Raw genomic sequence first — 15182 nt, 5'->3', positions numbered from 1 at the left:
ACCAATGCTGAATTTGCTTATTCAAACAGAAGCCATGCCAAGGGCTTGACGGATGATGACAGTAATTAACCCAAATCATATACCAGGAGCTGTTCCAATGAAAGTGTCTGTTAAATAGTGTATCTTTTCCTGATGGTGAAGCTGATTCTACAAAGGCCATGTATTACAACCTCCCACAGAATGTTTCTTGACACTAGTGCCAGAGATAGAAAGGGAAGAGCCACCAGACTGATCAAATAAAGCCTTTCTTATTCTGGTAAATAAAATGGAAAACATGGAGAAATGGGGGGAAATTAAACTCAATTCAGAACTTAACATACCCCATGCTTCTGTGTCCCTACAAGGAACAATGAGAGATGTGTAAAAAGAATGATCATTACAGCAAAAAAGTAGGAAAAGTCTACAGCCACTAGAACTACTGAGTTTGTTAAATGAATCTTAATATAATTAAATGAAAAATATAATGCAGTTATAGAATAATATTTTAGGTTCTTTGCATACTGAGTTACAAATACCATGTATAAAGTTGTTTAAAAGTTGAAGAATGGTTTTAGAACAACATTTGTATTATGATACTACACACATGTGGAGGAAAGACTATGGCAATATTCACAAACATGGTAGCACCGAATGTCTCTGGAACATAGGATTATGAATCTTCCTTCTCCTGCTTCTCTTCTTCCTCTTTTTTTCTCTCCTCCTTTGCCATTACTTTTCTTCATGCTGTTAGGTATTTTCCAACTGTTTCTCCAATAATACAGTTCTAGAGGAATTGACACATACCACGTGATTGGTTAGAAATGTACCAAGATTGAGACAGAGGAAGTGTTTGTGGCCCTTTACAAAGCCAGAGAAAGCTTTAAAGGAGGTAGGAAAATATTTGGTTCAGTTTAGGGTGGTATAGAGATAAATAAGCAAAGAGATGAAGTAAGCATGTTATCGTAGAGATCTGGAACTCAAGGGAGAGGTATGGACTAGAACAAGCAATTTGAGAGTCACCCACAAAGAAGGTCATTGAAACTGAGTGAATGAGATTACTCAGAAGAGTGTGGAGCCTACAAAGGAAATAGAGTTGGCCCTTGAACAGTGTAAGGGGTTAGAGCATCAACTCCTCCAAGCAGCTGAAAATCTGAGTATAACTTTTGACTCTGCAAAAGCTTAACTACCAATAACCTATAGTTGACCAGAAGGCTTATTGATGGCAAACAGTCAATTAATACATGTTTTGTATGTTATATGTATTATATACTGTATTCTTACAATAAAGTAAGCTAGAGAAAAGAGAATCTTATCAAAAGGAAGATATATTTACAGTACCATATGTATATTTATTGTAAAAGAAATCTGCATATAAGTAGACCTGTTTAGTTCAAGCCTGTGTTGTTCAAGGATCGACTATAATGACTAGAATTGAGCCTGAGGAAACATAAACATTAAAGAGAATACAGAGAAAGGAATCTAAAGAGAAACTCACGGAGGGCCAGAGAGGTGTGAGAAAATACAAATTCATGGTGGTAGGGAAGTTAAAGGAAATGTTCCTTAAACAAGGGAGTGGTCAATGTTGTTAAATGTCGTGAAGAGTTTAAGTGAAATATTTTTTAAAGTATCCCATGGATATAACAATAAATATTTTACTCATTTCATCAAGGCACCATTGATGGAAACACTTCTAGCCAGGTGCCAGACAGTCGAAGGAGGCAAAGTGGTTTAGCAGAAAAATGTTTGGCTATAAAAGGAAGGCAAGAAGTAGGATGGTAACTGACGAAAGACATAGAATTGAGAGTAGTATCATTTTTGTGGTGATGGTTTTAAGCTGAGAAGAATGTGTTATTCTCTATGGGCTGATGGGAAGGAGTCAGGAGTAGGGAGGAGAAGATGAAGTTTAGAAAAAATTGGGAAGAACTCAGGGTTTCTTAGATTTGCCTTAAGATGAGAATCCCTTGGATCATTTGTTTGAAAGGCAGGTTTCTAGTGGGGGAAATCCTATAATTTGTATTTCTTTTTTTTTTTTTTTTAAGATTTTATTTATTTGACAGAGAGAGACACAGCGGGAGAGGGAACACAAGCAGGGGGAGTGGGAGAGGAGAAGCAGGCTTCCTGCGGAGCAGGGAGCCCGATGCGGGGCTCGATCCCAGGACCCTGGGATCATGACCTGAGCCGAAGGCAGACGCTTAACGACTGAGCTGCCCAGGCGCCCCTATAATCTGTATTTCTAACAAGTACCATCAAGTGACTCATTGACAGGACAGTGTGGAGACACTATAGTTAATAAATGTGTTTTGAGGAAATGGGACAGAATGGGATTCAGATCATATGGTTATTCTTGATCTGAGGAGAGAATTTCCTTTGTTTGCTGTAGGAGAGAATTAGAAAAGGCTGCGTAGAGGTGCATGTAAATGTAGAGATTTGGTGACTGACTTTCCTGTCTGCCCTTACTTTCTCCATCAAGTAGGATGTGGGGCCCCTTCTGAGAGTCATGCAAGAATTTCTAAGCACTATTAAGAGCCCAGGTAGAGGGAAGATGTTAATTCATGGTGGAACCAATTTACAGAGCTGCATGATTTTTTTTGAAGCAAGTGTGATGAAGATTGACATGTGAGTTCTAACATGGACGTTTAATGGAAAGAAAGCAGAGCCTGACAGTTCAGAATATTACCACAGTTTGGATAATGTAATCATGGAGTACAGGCTGGATAATGAAGTCAAAAGAGAGACGTAATAGGTTTGCCTGGGACTGAGAGTTTCTTGGAATATGGGACAATCAATGCTAAAATCAGGAATATCTGGGAAGCTAGAATCATTGATCATCCTAGGAGAGCAAGGATGGTAGGAAAGTTGGATTCAGGAACTGGAAGTCTAGATGGAATTAAAACCAAATGTAGTGAGAGTTATTGAATGTACAATTTAGAAATAGAAGGGGTTATGGCCAGAGATTGAAATGTTTAGAGTTGGGTTTTCCAAGGTGGGTTAGTTCCTGATTATAAGATTCATGGCTTAACGTCGTGACAGTTGATGATCAGAGTAGAATGCAGAGGAAGGACCTGGAAGTATGAAGGTCATGAGATTGAAAAGAGATTGAGTTTAATAAGCTGTCTATGTAAACTATGACATCACCCAGGATGGTGGCAGAACAAAGTGGGACGATGAGCCCGATGCCAGTCTTTTTATTTATTTGCTTGTTTGTTTATTTATCCGAAAGAGAGAAAGAGAGAGAGAGAGCACATGAGCAAGGGGGAGGAGCAGAGGGAGAGGGACAAGCAGACTCTGCGCTGAGCACGGGGCCCACCATGGGGCTTGATCCCATGGCCCTGAGATCATGACCTGAGCCAAAATCAAGAGTCAGATGCTCAACCAACTGAACTACCTAGGTGCCCACTTTAAAAAAAATTTTTTAAAAATTTTTATTCTTCTTTTTAAGTAGGCTCCACACCTACTTTGGAGCTCAAACTCACAACCCTGAGATCAAGAGTTGCATGCTCTACTGACTGAGCCAGCCAGGCGCCCCTTGGTGCTAGTCCTGATAGGCCAGGAGGCAAGTAGATGAGAAGACATAGAGTATGGTACAACTGGGTAGCATTAGCTTAAATAATCTAGGGATTTGGCTCAAGTTTGAAAGATAATTATCTAGAAGAAGCAGTAAAAAATCAGACTATATGTTCTGACTTTAAAATATATGAGATATTGGCAAATAAACAATCTCCATTTGAAAAGATTAAAGGAACAATGTTATCAGGGCAGAAGATTATGCAGTAAAATGGTTGATAATGTATAACTTTAAAAAACGTGGTTGATCTGAAAACTACAAAATGTACATTGTCTTGCTTTATTAGGCCCTCACTGGATCAAGGAAAACAGTTCTCAATGAAAAAAGAAAAGATCCCTATTGGTGGGGTAAGCACCAGAATTACTAGTATTATTTGTTATTAACCACACAAATATAAAAGACTGCATTGCATTATTAATAAATATCATATATTTTTCATTTGAGGAGGCTTACTATATAATAGTTAGAAGAAATTACATTAAATGGAACTGTTGGTTTATTATAGTGGTGTTTAATTAGGATTACATGTTACTTAGCTATGTATATTCTTTGTTACTAATGATAATAACCAATATTATTTGAACATGCATCATTTTTAAGCACTTAGGACTATGCTGGCACTTTAGATGTACTTATAAGGTGACTACTGTTAAAATTCCAACTTAAAGATGAGTAATCTGGGAGTTAGAGGAGTTAGTAACTTGACCAAGATCACAAAGCTTAGGAAAAATGCCATGTAGGATTTAAATCTACTTTGTCTGACCTTTAAGTACAGTAATCTAATTTCATATTAATTTTTCCTTTAGATGAAGTTCTCAATCATTCTGAAGTACCTCCAAGCCTTTGGCTGGCTCTGGGTGTGGCTGAGTGTGGCTGCTTACCTCGGGCAGAATTTGGTGGGCATTGGACAGAATCTATGGCTTAGTGCCTGGGTAAAAGAAGCAAAACACAAGAATGAATTCAGAGAATGGAAGCAAATAAAAAGCAATAAACTTAACATCTATGGATTACTGGGATTAATGCAAGGTAAAAAAAAAAAAAAGTCCAGGGGCTTCTTTTTTCTTTTTCTGACCTAATTTATTCAAATGCAAGCATATGGCATCGTTTTATTTCAAATAAAACCTATGCCATATTTTTCAAATATTTTGAGATAATTCAAATGCATATGCTTTTAATTCATCGTATTTGAGAAAGTAAACCAAAACCTATGTGTATCCACTACATGGCCCACACTAAATAATGTATTTGTCTCATTTATTCTTGAAAAAAGTATTTGGAAAGGTGTTATTATTCCTATTTTACAGCCGAGGAAAATGAGGCCCATATGCTAAGTCATTCAGGACCCAAAAGTCTTGACCACATGGCTACTCACTGTATGTGTGAGACCTGTGATTGATATGAAGATCAATAAGTGAGTCAGTTACAAACTACATTGTAAGTAAAGTCTAAAACTACATGGCAAGCAATAAGTGCTATAAAAGTAATAAAAGAAAACCTGCAAGGATACAGAGCAAGAAAAAGCCATATTTGAGAGTTAAGATAATTTCCAAGGAATAGTTGTCATTTGAGGTGTCGCTAAAAGAATGATTTGAATTTTGTGAGACTGAGGTCACAGAAAAGGAGAGGTGACCGATGCAGAGAGAAAGATGTGAGTAAAGACAGGGGTGGGGAAGAAAGGGGGCTGTAGCCATGAGTGAGGGAGCCAGTTTGAGTGGTCTTCAGGTTATTGGTAGGGCAGTAGGGGAACTAGAGGTGGGAAGGTAGTTTGGAGATGTGTTGGAGATGATAGTTGGAAAGGCAAGTGGAAAACTTTGAGAATTTGAGGGAAAAGAGGTGAATTAGAGTTATTTTTCAAACTGAGAATGAATTAACAGTGATGAAAAAGAAAGATGGACTTTTATTGGAGGGATTAAATCAGAGACCAGGGAAAATTTGGGATTGATAGGGAAGGAGTAATCAAGTATCTTCTAGGTGGAAGTCTGGATGGGAGATAATCTACTATAGAAAAATCTCTTCTCTGATCTATCTCCATGTCATCCAAGGCACCTAGTCCAGTGCTAACCAATGAGTAGGGAATGGAATAGGATTGAATGAATAAAGGATGAAGGAAAATAAATGAACAAACAAATGAATGGTCAGAGAATAGCAATGCAGTTGGAGAAAAGGGATAGAGAGGAAAGACACTGCAGTGAAAACATACGTAAGAATGGGTGATTTGAAGCTAAGAAGAGGGCCTCATTCATGGTTTCGAAGTTCATTTTGGGTAACTGGGAAATGATGAAGACAAAAATAAGGAAACCAGGGGGAGGAGTCTTAATACGTGGGGCAGAGAATTCAATTGACTTCAACTCAAATTCAATGGTGAATTCAATTTTGGACACATTTAATAGAAAGTGTAGATGCATTTTTCTACTTTTTTTTTCTCCCAGTAGGCAGATTTAAATGCGTATCTGGAAGTTTGGGAAGCAAATTTCATTTATTTGTAAAATGGAGGGCTTAGACTAAATAATTTCTACATTTCCTCCAACCTCTAACACTCTATAGCTCTGTGGTTCTACCGAGACGTTGAGTCATTCTCATAGAGATAACAAGTGAGCCATAGAGAAGATATGATCACTATGAATGAGGATTAAGAGCCACAAGGGTGAATGATGGTTACTTGGGGAATGCCCATGTACAGCCAGTTAGGGGATTGGCTTCAGAGAAATTGAGCAGATATAAGTTCCTGATCAATAGATAAACAAAAAAACAAAAAAACCCCCACAAAAGCACAATAATGTGAAGGCTTGCTCTGTTCCTAGAAACCCAAAGCATTTTATAGAGGTTAGATACATGAAATTGCCTATATTTGACATTTTATGACACACAAAAATGGTAATTTCATATGGTTTAAACTAATTTATTAATTCATTTAACATACATTCTAATGAGGGACTCCTTAAACTTGGGCATGTTAATTAAACTTTTAGTTTTACCATTTATAGAAGGTAGATAATTTCTACCTAAATATTGTTCCAGTGATTAAATTAGCTAATATGTATAGAGCTTACAAAAAAATGCTGAGCGTATAACAAGAGTGCAGTAAATGTTAGCTATTATTTAACAATAGAGGAAATGAATACTATGCACAAAGTCCTACAGATAAAAGTTTCAGAGCCAGGTTTGAATCCATGTGTACCAGATTCCCCAAACTATGTTCTTAACCACTAAATTAACATTTCCAAAAGTTTTACATGAAACAGTAGAGATACTCCACAAATATAGGGATCTGTACTCCCAATAGATCTGGAAAACTGAGGACTATATTTTTCTGTGCTTCTGAAATCTTTTTTTCCTTTCACTAGAAGTTTCCAGATATTTTTCAGTAAACTGATCTGTTTAGTTCTATCTAACCCAATGTTTCTCAAATCCGTTTGACCATGGAAAAAATGTTTCTTCTTGTATTGGCCATTAATATCTTGAGCAACTTGTTTTCCATAGAATATACTTTGGAAGACTCTAAATGATGATACACTGCCTTCCAAGTGAAAAGTATGATGTAACAAAAGCCAAAAAAAAAAAAAGAAGAAAGAAAGAAAGTTCAAAGAAGTTCTCACTGGTTCTGAAATGCTGCAGAAATGTTAAGAAGAAAAGATTGAGAAAAGACCCATGATTGTAGTCAAAGATGCATCATCTAGAAAGAGATAGAAAGACAATACAGACTGTAGGTAGTTGAACAATTGATAATTAAGGAGTAGATACATATTGTCCTTCAAAGAAGTTAGGTGATTTGAAAGAAAAAAAAAAGGATATTCAAAAGTATGGTAGAAATAAAGAGATTTTTAAAGTACAGACATTTTGTGTATGTTTATAAAAGGAAAGAAAGGCACCTTGAGGGAGAATGATATTCAGGGAGAATTCAAACAAGAAAAAAATATGTGGAAGTCATACTGTCTAAGGATATTCATAAGGGACAACACAAAGAGATACATGCATTTGGTAAAAAAAAAAAAAAATGAAGATAAAATAAAAAGTATGAAACTTGGGGCTTTGGTTTTCTTCTCCTTTCCCATCTTTATTGTGTGGCCATAGTATTGCTTCTAAGTGTCTCCATCAAAAGTATGCAAATATTGTGAGACAGATTTATATTTATTTTGCCATTCTGTTAACAATATTCATTGGGGAAAGAGATGTTGTTAATGACTAAAATGAGATATAAAGAATATTTATAGTATGAAAGATACAGTGTGTTTGGTTTTGAATCAGTGAGAGTCAAGTTTATTGGCTTGCAATTTGCAACTCATTGAGGAAAGAATAGATATAGCAGTCTAGAATTCTGAACAGCAAAAGAAACATCCATATATACAAATATCTCTATATCTGTGTCTATCACATCTACATATGAGAGTTAAACTCATACCAATCCAGGAGCTCATGTTACAACTTCAGGGGAAATTCAGTATAATTTGGAGAGTATTTTAAGTGAGCAAATATCATTTCCCATACTAGACAAGCTGTGTAAGTTTAATGTTCACAATTTTACCATTGTAAAGTCTTACTTTTTTATCAGAATTTTTAAACTTTTTATTTAAATTCCAGTTAGTTAACATACAGTGTAATATTAGTTTAGGGTATACATTTTTTTGATTTGCCATATATCTTTTTTTTATCTTTTTCAAGTTTTTAAATTCCAGTTTGTTAATATACAGTGTAACATTAGTTTTGGGTGTAAAATTTAGTGATTTATCACTTACATACAACACCTGGTGCTCACCACAACAAGTGCCCTCCTTAATACCCGTCAATAATTTAACCCATCCCCCCTCCCCCCAGCTCCCCTCCAGTAACCCTCAGTTTGTTCTCTACAGTTAAGAGTCTGTTTTCTGGTTTGTCTCTCTTTGTTTTTTCTCTATATTCATCTGTTTTGTTTCTTAAATTCCACATATGAGTGAAATCGTATGGTATTTGTCTTTCTCTGACTGACTTATTTTGCTTAGTGTAATACTCTCTAGCTCCATCCATGTCATTGCAAATGGCAAGATTTCATTCTTTTTTCTTTTTTTTTAAAGACTTTATTTATTGGGCGCCTGGGTGGCTCAGTTGGTTAAGCGACTGCCTTCGGCTCAGGTCATGATCCCGGAGTCCCGGGATCGAGTCCCACATCGGGCTCCCTGCTCAGCGGGGGGTCTGCTTCTCCCTCTGACCCTCCCCCCTCTCATGTGCTCTCTCTCATTCTCTCTCTCACAAATAAATAAATAAAATCTTTAAAAAAAAAAGACTTTATTTATTTATTTGACAGAGAGAGATAGCAAGAGCAGGAACACAAGCAGGGGGAGTGGGAGAGGGAGACGGAGAAGCAGGCTTCCCGCTGAGCAGGGAGCCCGATGTGGGGCTCGGTCACAGGACCCTGGGCTCATGACCCAAGCCAAAGGCAGACGCTTAACGACTGAGCCACCCAGGTGCCCCAAGATTTCATTCTTTTTTATATGGCTGAGTAATTTTCCAGTGTGTGTGTGTGTGTGTGTGTGTGTGTGCCACAACTTCTTTATCCATTCATCAGTGGATGGACATTTGGCTATTGTAAGTGATGGTGCTATAAACAGTGGGGTGCATGTGTTGTATCCCTTCAAATTAGTATTTTGGTATTCTTTGGGTACGTACTTAATGCAATTGCTCTATCATAGGGTAGTTCTGTTTTTAACCTTTTGCTGTTTTCCGGAGTGGCTGCACCACTTTGCATTCCCACCAACAGTGAAACAAGATTTTTTTCTTGTTCTCCACATCCTTACCAACACCTGTTGTTTCTTGTATTGTTGATTTTAACCATTCTGACAGGTGTGAGGTGATATCTTATTGTAGTTTTCAATTGTATTTCCCTCATGATGCGTGATGATGAGTATCTTTTCATATGTCTGTTGGCCATCTGTCTGTCTTCTTTGGAAAAATGTCTATTCGTGTCTTCTGCCCATTTTTAAATTGGATTATTTGTTTTTTGGGTGTTGAGTTTTGTAAGTTCTTCATATAATTTGGATGCTAACCCTTTATCAGATATGCAATTTACAAATATCTTCTCCCATTCCATAGGTTGCCTTTTCATTTTGTTTATTGTTTCCTTCACTGTGAAGAGGCTTTTTATTTTGATGAAATCCCAATAGTTTATTTTTGCTTTTGTTTCCCTTGCCTCAGGGGACGTATCTAGTAAGAAGTTGCTATGGCTCATGTCAAAAAGGTTGCTGCCTATGTTCTCCTCTATGATTTTTATGGCTTCAGGTCTCAAGTTTAGGTCTTTAATCTATTTAGAATTTATTTTTGTATATGGTGTAAGAAAGTGGCCCAGTTTCATTCTTTTGCATGTTGCTGTCCAGTTTTCCCAGCACCATTTGTTGAAGAGACTCTCTTATTTTTAATTAAATATCAGTAGATATAGGAAATATTTTGTAATGAGGCAACAGATTATGCAGTCTAATCAAAAGGATTTTTTCCTGATTGGATCTTTGTGTAGAGTGGTCTTCAATCATTAAAATATGAATCTTCTCAGGGCACCTGAGTAGCTGTCAGTTAAACATCCGACTCATGATCTCAGCGTAGGTTTTGATCTCAAGGTCATGAGTTCAAGCCCCATGTTGGGCTCCACTCTGGGTGTGGAGCCTACTTTAAATGAATGAATGAATGAATGAATGAATAAGAATCCTCTCTAATTTTTCTTTCATTTTTAATTTTTTTGCATTAAAAAATTAAAATTTTTCTGAAGACTTATTTATTACATGTAATTATAAGTTTTCTGTAAGTGGGTAAGCCTAAGAAATGAAAATCTATAATTTCTGTTTTTTTCAGTAGACCACAGCTGCATCTTACAGAGTTTGGTACAATGAAGAGCAGGCTGTATTCACTTACATCATCATAGCTCACAAAATAAAAAGGGCAGGAGTGCTTTAAATAAAGCATAAGCAGCATTGTCTGTCACATGTTAATACCACAGGCCTACTATGAATAATATAGAAAGCTAACATTTAAAAAGAAACTAGAGTTCAAAGCACAGTGTTAGATCTATATTTTGTAACAATGATAAAAATTTTAACCTCATTTTCTAAACAAGAAATAGTTCTGAACATTTTCTTCCTAGGTCCCAGCTATTCTCCTTAGAATCTTTAGGACACTCTAACCATCCCCAATATATTATCTTTTATGCCTCATTGTTAGGAACTTCCTTTCTCCAATCCAATGTGAAAAATATAGGCACCTTCTTTTCTTTTTTTTTTTTTTTTTAAGATTTTTATTTATTTATTTGTCAGAGAGAGAGAGAGCACAACAGGGGAAGCAGCAGAGGGAGAGGGAGAAGCAGGCTCCTCACTGAGCAAGGAGCCCGATGTGGGACTTGATCCCAGGATCCTGGGATCATGACCTGAGCCGAAGGCAGACGCTTAACGACTGAGCCACCCAGGCGTCCCTAGGCACCTTATTTTGAAGGTGCAATGTTTAAAGACTACACTGCTGCTTCTAGTTTAAGATGAGTGAGTGGATCATCTACTTTACTTACCTCACAAAATTCCAGTGAGATGACAGTGAATAAATATAAAAGGAAAGACTTCAGAAGATTTTGGAGTGATAAATTTCTACATAAGCAATTAAACTGATAGTTGATCAAGGGTAGAAGAACCTGCAGCCAGAAATGGATAGGGGAGAAGCTATAACACAAGAGGGAGATGTTCATTTGGGCGGTGGAGAAACACTAAACTCATGGTCACAGGTAGAGAGTAGGATTGAGTTGCATGGAAATAATCAAAATGATTCACTAGACCATTGTTCTCCTGGCCCATCAGTCTCTCCTACAACACCCACCACCATCACCACCATCATGTTCACAGCAACTGGCATTGTAGCAATACAATGAAAACTAGAAAGCTGATGTCTAAAGAGGAAATTAGGGTTCCTAGTGTGTGTGGCCTACATAGAAGAAGTCCTCCTTAAATGGCTTTTGGAAAAGCTCCAGTCTGGATCCCAATATTCAGACTCTCTGCCCACTTATGTGGAATTTGAAGCAATCCCTTCCATTCAGAGGAAAAAAATCTTGGGGGAAATTAATGTGTGCAGTAGCAGAAGGAAGCCACACCAGATACCTCTATTAATTAACCATGTGTTTATCTCATATGTTTAAACTGATAATGATGGATGGCCTTGCATTTTAATCAAACCAACAGTATAAATAAGAGCTAATAAATAAAGCAATGGAGTCCAGAAATAAAATAATCCTATTTGAAATAGAAGCTTAAAATGTCAAATTAGTGTCTTCAGAGATTCAAAATATTATATCCACGAAGCAAGTGTGAAAATGTGCTGAAATAAGTTCAATCTTAGACAAACAATTCTCGGAACATTTAAGGAATTTAAAGAGATTGAACAGGGGCGCCTGGGTGGCTCAGTCGTTAAGCGTCTGCCTTCGGCTCGGGTCATGATCCCAGGGTCCTGGGATCGAGCCCCGCATCGGGCTCCCTGCTCCGCGGGAAGCCTGCTTCTCCCTCTCCCACTCCCCCTGCTTGTTCCTGCTCTCGCTGTGTCTCTCTCTGTCAAATAAATAAATAAAATCTTTTAAAAAAAATAAAAAATAAATAAATAAATAAATAAAATAAAGAGTTTGAACAACTGTGAGAAGATAAATTAGAAGAAATTATTCCAGACATATACCATAGAAAAGAGATGAAAAAATGATAAATAAGAAAATTAGAGGAACAATCCAGGAAGTTCAACATTCATATAAGTCTTTCAGTAAATGCAAGTGAAAATGATCAAATTCATAATACTTCACATTTCCCATAACTGAAGAATGCAAGTGTCTGATCTTGCAACCATTCCAGTTTAGAGTGGAAAGAAAGGGGGTTCCGAGAGAGTAGTTTATGTTGCAAAGAGCAGGGGGCTAAATAGGATGAAGGAAATAATAGAATATCTGATGAGTTGAAATATATTCAGAAGAGATTTGCTGACTATTGAAGTGTTTGAGAATAAATTAGTGCTTGTTGCATAGGAAACTAAGAATATGGAAAAGAGTGGTGAACTTCATGCATAATGTATGCTTAGTGGCAATATAAATATTGAATGTTTATTTGAGGAAAGAGGGTGACAACCTGTTTTTGAAAGGGGAAAAAGGAAGTTTGGGGGGAGTGAGGTAGGAAAAAAATAGAAAATATTTGAAGCTAACAAATCATTCAACAGCAGCATGTGATATTATTTAAAATATAAAGGAATTAGCTGAAATAATTTAAGATGGCCAGGGTCAACTATCATTGTTTTGTTTTGTTTTACACATACTTACAAAGGAATAAGAATCATATTGGCAAGGGGCGCCTGGGTGGCTCAGATGGTTAAGCGTCTGCCTTCGGCTCAGGTCATGATCCCAGAGTCCTGGGATCAAGCCCCACATCGGGCTCCTGGCTCAGCGGGGAGCCTGCTTCTCCCTCTCCCTCTGCCTCTCTCCCTGCTCATGCTCTCTCTCTCTGTGTGTATCTCTGTGTCTCAAATGAATAAATAAAATCTTTAAAAAAAAAAAAAATCTACCTCTCTAAAAAAAAAAAAAAAGAATCATATTGGCAATACACTTTTGTTAGCAATTTTGTGTATTAGAGAACAATGGAGCAATTGTGTATCCCCTATGACTCAGAGCAAACTAGCTTAAGTAACATGGAAATTTATTGACTCCCCAACCTGAAAAGTCCAGGCATAGTCTTTGTGCACACTCCATCCCTGTGCTCAGATGAAGTGTTCACTACTCTACTTATCAGCTCTGCTTGTTGTCCTCATTGGCTCAATTCTCAGGCTTCACATGGTGTTGGAAATGCTCTCTCGCAAAGAACTCCCTTCCATAGAAATCCATGAAGTTACTCTCCTTGAAACAGTTTAAGTCACATATCCATCTTTGACCAATCACTAACAAAGCATGTCTTCTTCCAGCCCTACAAGTTCTCCAGTTTGAGAACTTTTTGTCCTTTCATTTCTCCTCACACATGGATAGCTCTTTTATGAGCTTGTCTCTTTCTTACCATAGTTTGTCAAATGAGGGTAACAATAGTTATATTGTTATAGCATCAATAGGTGCTTATAACTATTTCCAATCTCTTCCACTTCAGCTATATGTCTATTATTTATATGTCTGCCTTTTCAGTTGTTGCAAGAACAGCCCTTCCACCAACCAAATCTCAGTAGCTTAATAGACCCAAATAAATAAATAAATAAATAAATAAATAAAATAATAAAAGGTTTATTCCTTATTCTTGGGACCCAAGTTGAAGACGCAATCCATCCACCATTATAAATATTGGCAGGCACTGTACAAAGGTAATAAACTTTAGCAGTTCTGATACCAGCAATTAAGTGCTGTAACCGGGTATTACGTGTTGTTTCTCCTTCAACTTGTTCAGAACTCTTCCTAAAGTCCCATAAATCACAAGGAGGCCAGAAAGAACAATTCTACCATGGACCTAGAAGCTAGGGGAACTATAATTATTTGGCTAGCAGCACCAGTGAATACCGTATTGCCCCATAGGACATCACAAAATTAATAGGTTGCTAGTATTTGGTGAACCTGGTTCTGTTATGTTTTGTGCATTTCTGTAGAATCTAAGCCCATGAATAAGGAGAGCCCTTCTTTGATGAGATGGCAACCCATCAGGGTGTATATTTATTATCAATGCACCATATACATCTATACTTAGTTTGGTCCACAATTACACATTGTTAAGTTTGCTCTTTGAGTTTTCCATTTAAAAAATGCTATGGTAAGCAACTTTTTGAGAGTTAAGGTACAAAATTCCTTTAAGAGGTTAACATACCCCTGATGAGATTTTGTGTTTAGGTCTCTTTGTCTGCTCTGGAGCCTATATACTCACCAGAGGATCCCTGGCTGCGTCTCGAACTTTGCATACTCAGCTATTGGATAATGTGCTACACCTCCCGCTCAGGTTTTTTGAAACGAATCCCATAGGTCAGATCATCAATCGGTTCACCAAGGTCAGTAAAGCCACACCTCATTGAATAGCATACGTAAAAATGGTGATCCATATTTAGTACCTTGTAATAGTATTTGTAAATATATATAAATATATATATGTACATCACCCTGAAAAGATGGGATTATGTTTAGTATAGATTTCCTTATTATTTTATTTATAATTCTTGGGACATTTATAGTTGATGTATAGCAGCACCACATCTTACACACATAATCAAAATAACCCTTGAAAATTGCTGAAAGGATCCAAAAAGCATATGTGCTCTGGTGTCTACGACTCCAATTCTTACATACATTTAGCTTGAGAATCGCTGGTTGGGGCTGAGAAAGTAAAGAAAATATAAGTCTATATAAAGATAACTGGATTTTAAGCATTCTGCTTTTAAGAAAACTGTGAGCTCACTTCTGGTGAATGGGGGATAGGTGGGGCTTCCCAGAGTGTCTCTGCTTACCTACAGGGTTTCCCTCCTGGTGTTTACTATCAAACACTTAAAATTTCACCATCCAACAGAAATGTAATGCAAGCCACATAGGTAATTTTAAATTTTCTAGTAGCTGCAATAAAGAGTAAAAAGAGACAGCTGGAAATAATTGATTATAATAATATATTTTAACATAGAATGTCTGAAACATTTCAAACTCATTTAAACTTGTTTAAAA

General features: G+C 36.9%; 1 protein-coding gene across 1 annotated transcript in view; it reads left to right on the top strand.

Moving 5' to 3' along the window:
* The window catches only part of LOC110571154 (multidrug resistance-associated protein 1-like), an 89190-nt gene that overhangs the window by 57200 nt on the left and 16808 nt on the right, over positions 1 to 15182 (top strand). The window contains exons 17-19 of the mRNA XM_044919127.1: positions 3831 to 3891; positions 4351 to 4570; positions 14367 to 14521. Coding sequence (XP_044775062.1) covers positions 3831 to 3891; positions 4351 to 4570; positions 14367 to 14521 — 436 coding nt within the window. The remainder of the gene's footprint in view (positions 1 to 3830; positions 3892 to 4350; positions 4571 to 14366; positions 14522 to 15182) is intronic.

The sequence above is a fragment of the Neomonachus schauinslandi genome, chromosome 1 (genome assembly GCF_002201575.2).
Source record: "Neomonachus schauinslandi chromosome 1, ASM220157v2, whole genome shotgun sequence".
Taxonomy (NCBI): Eukaryota; Metazoa; Chordata; class Mammalia; order Carnivora; family Phocidae; genus Neomonachus; species Neomonachus schauinslandi.
The sequence above is the reverse complement of the archived record's forward strand: the minus strand, read 5'-3'. Positions and strand labels throughout refer to the sequence as shown.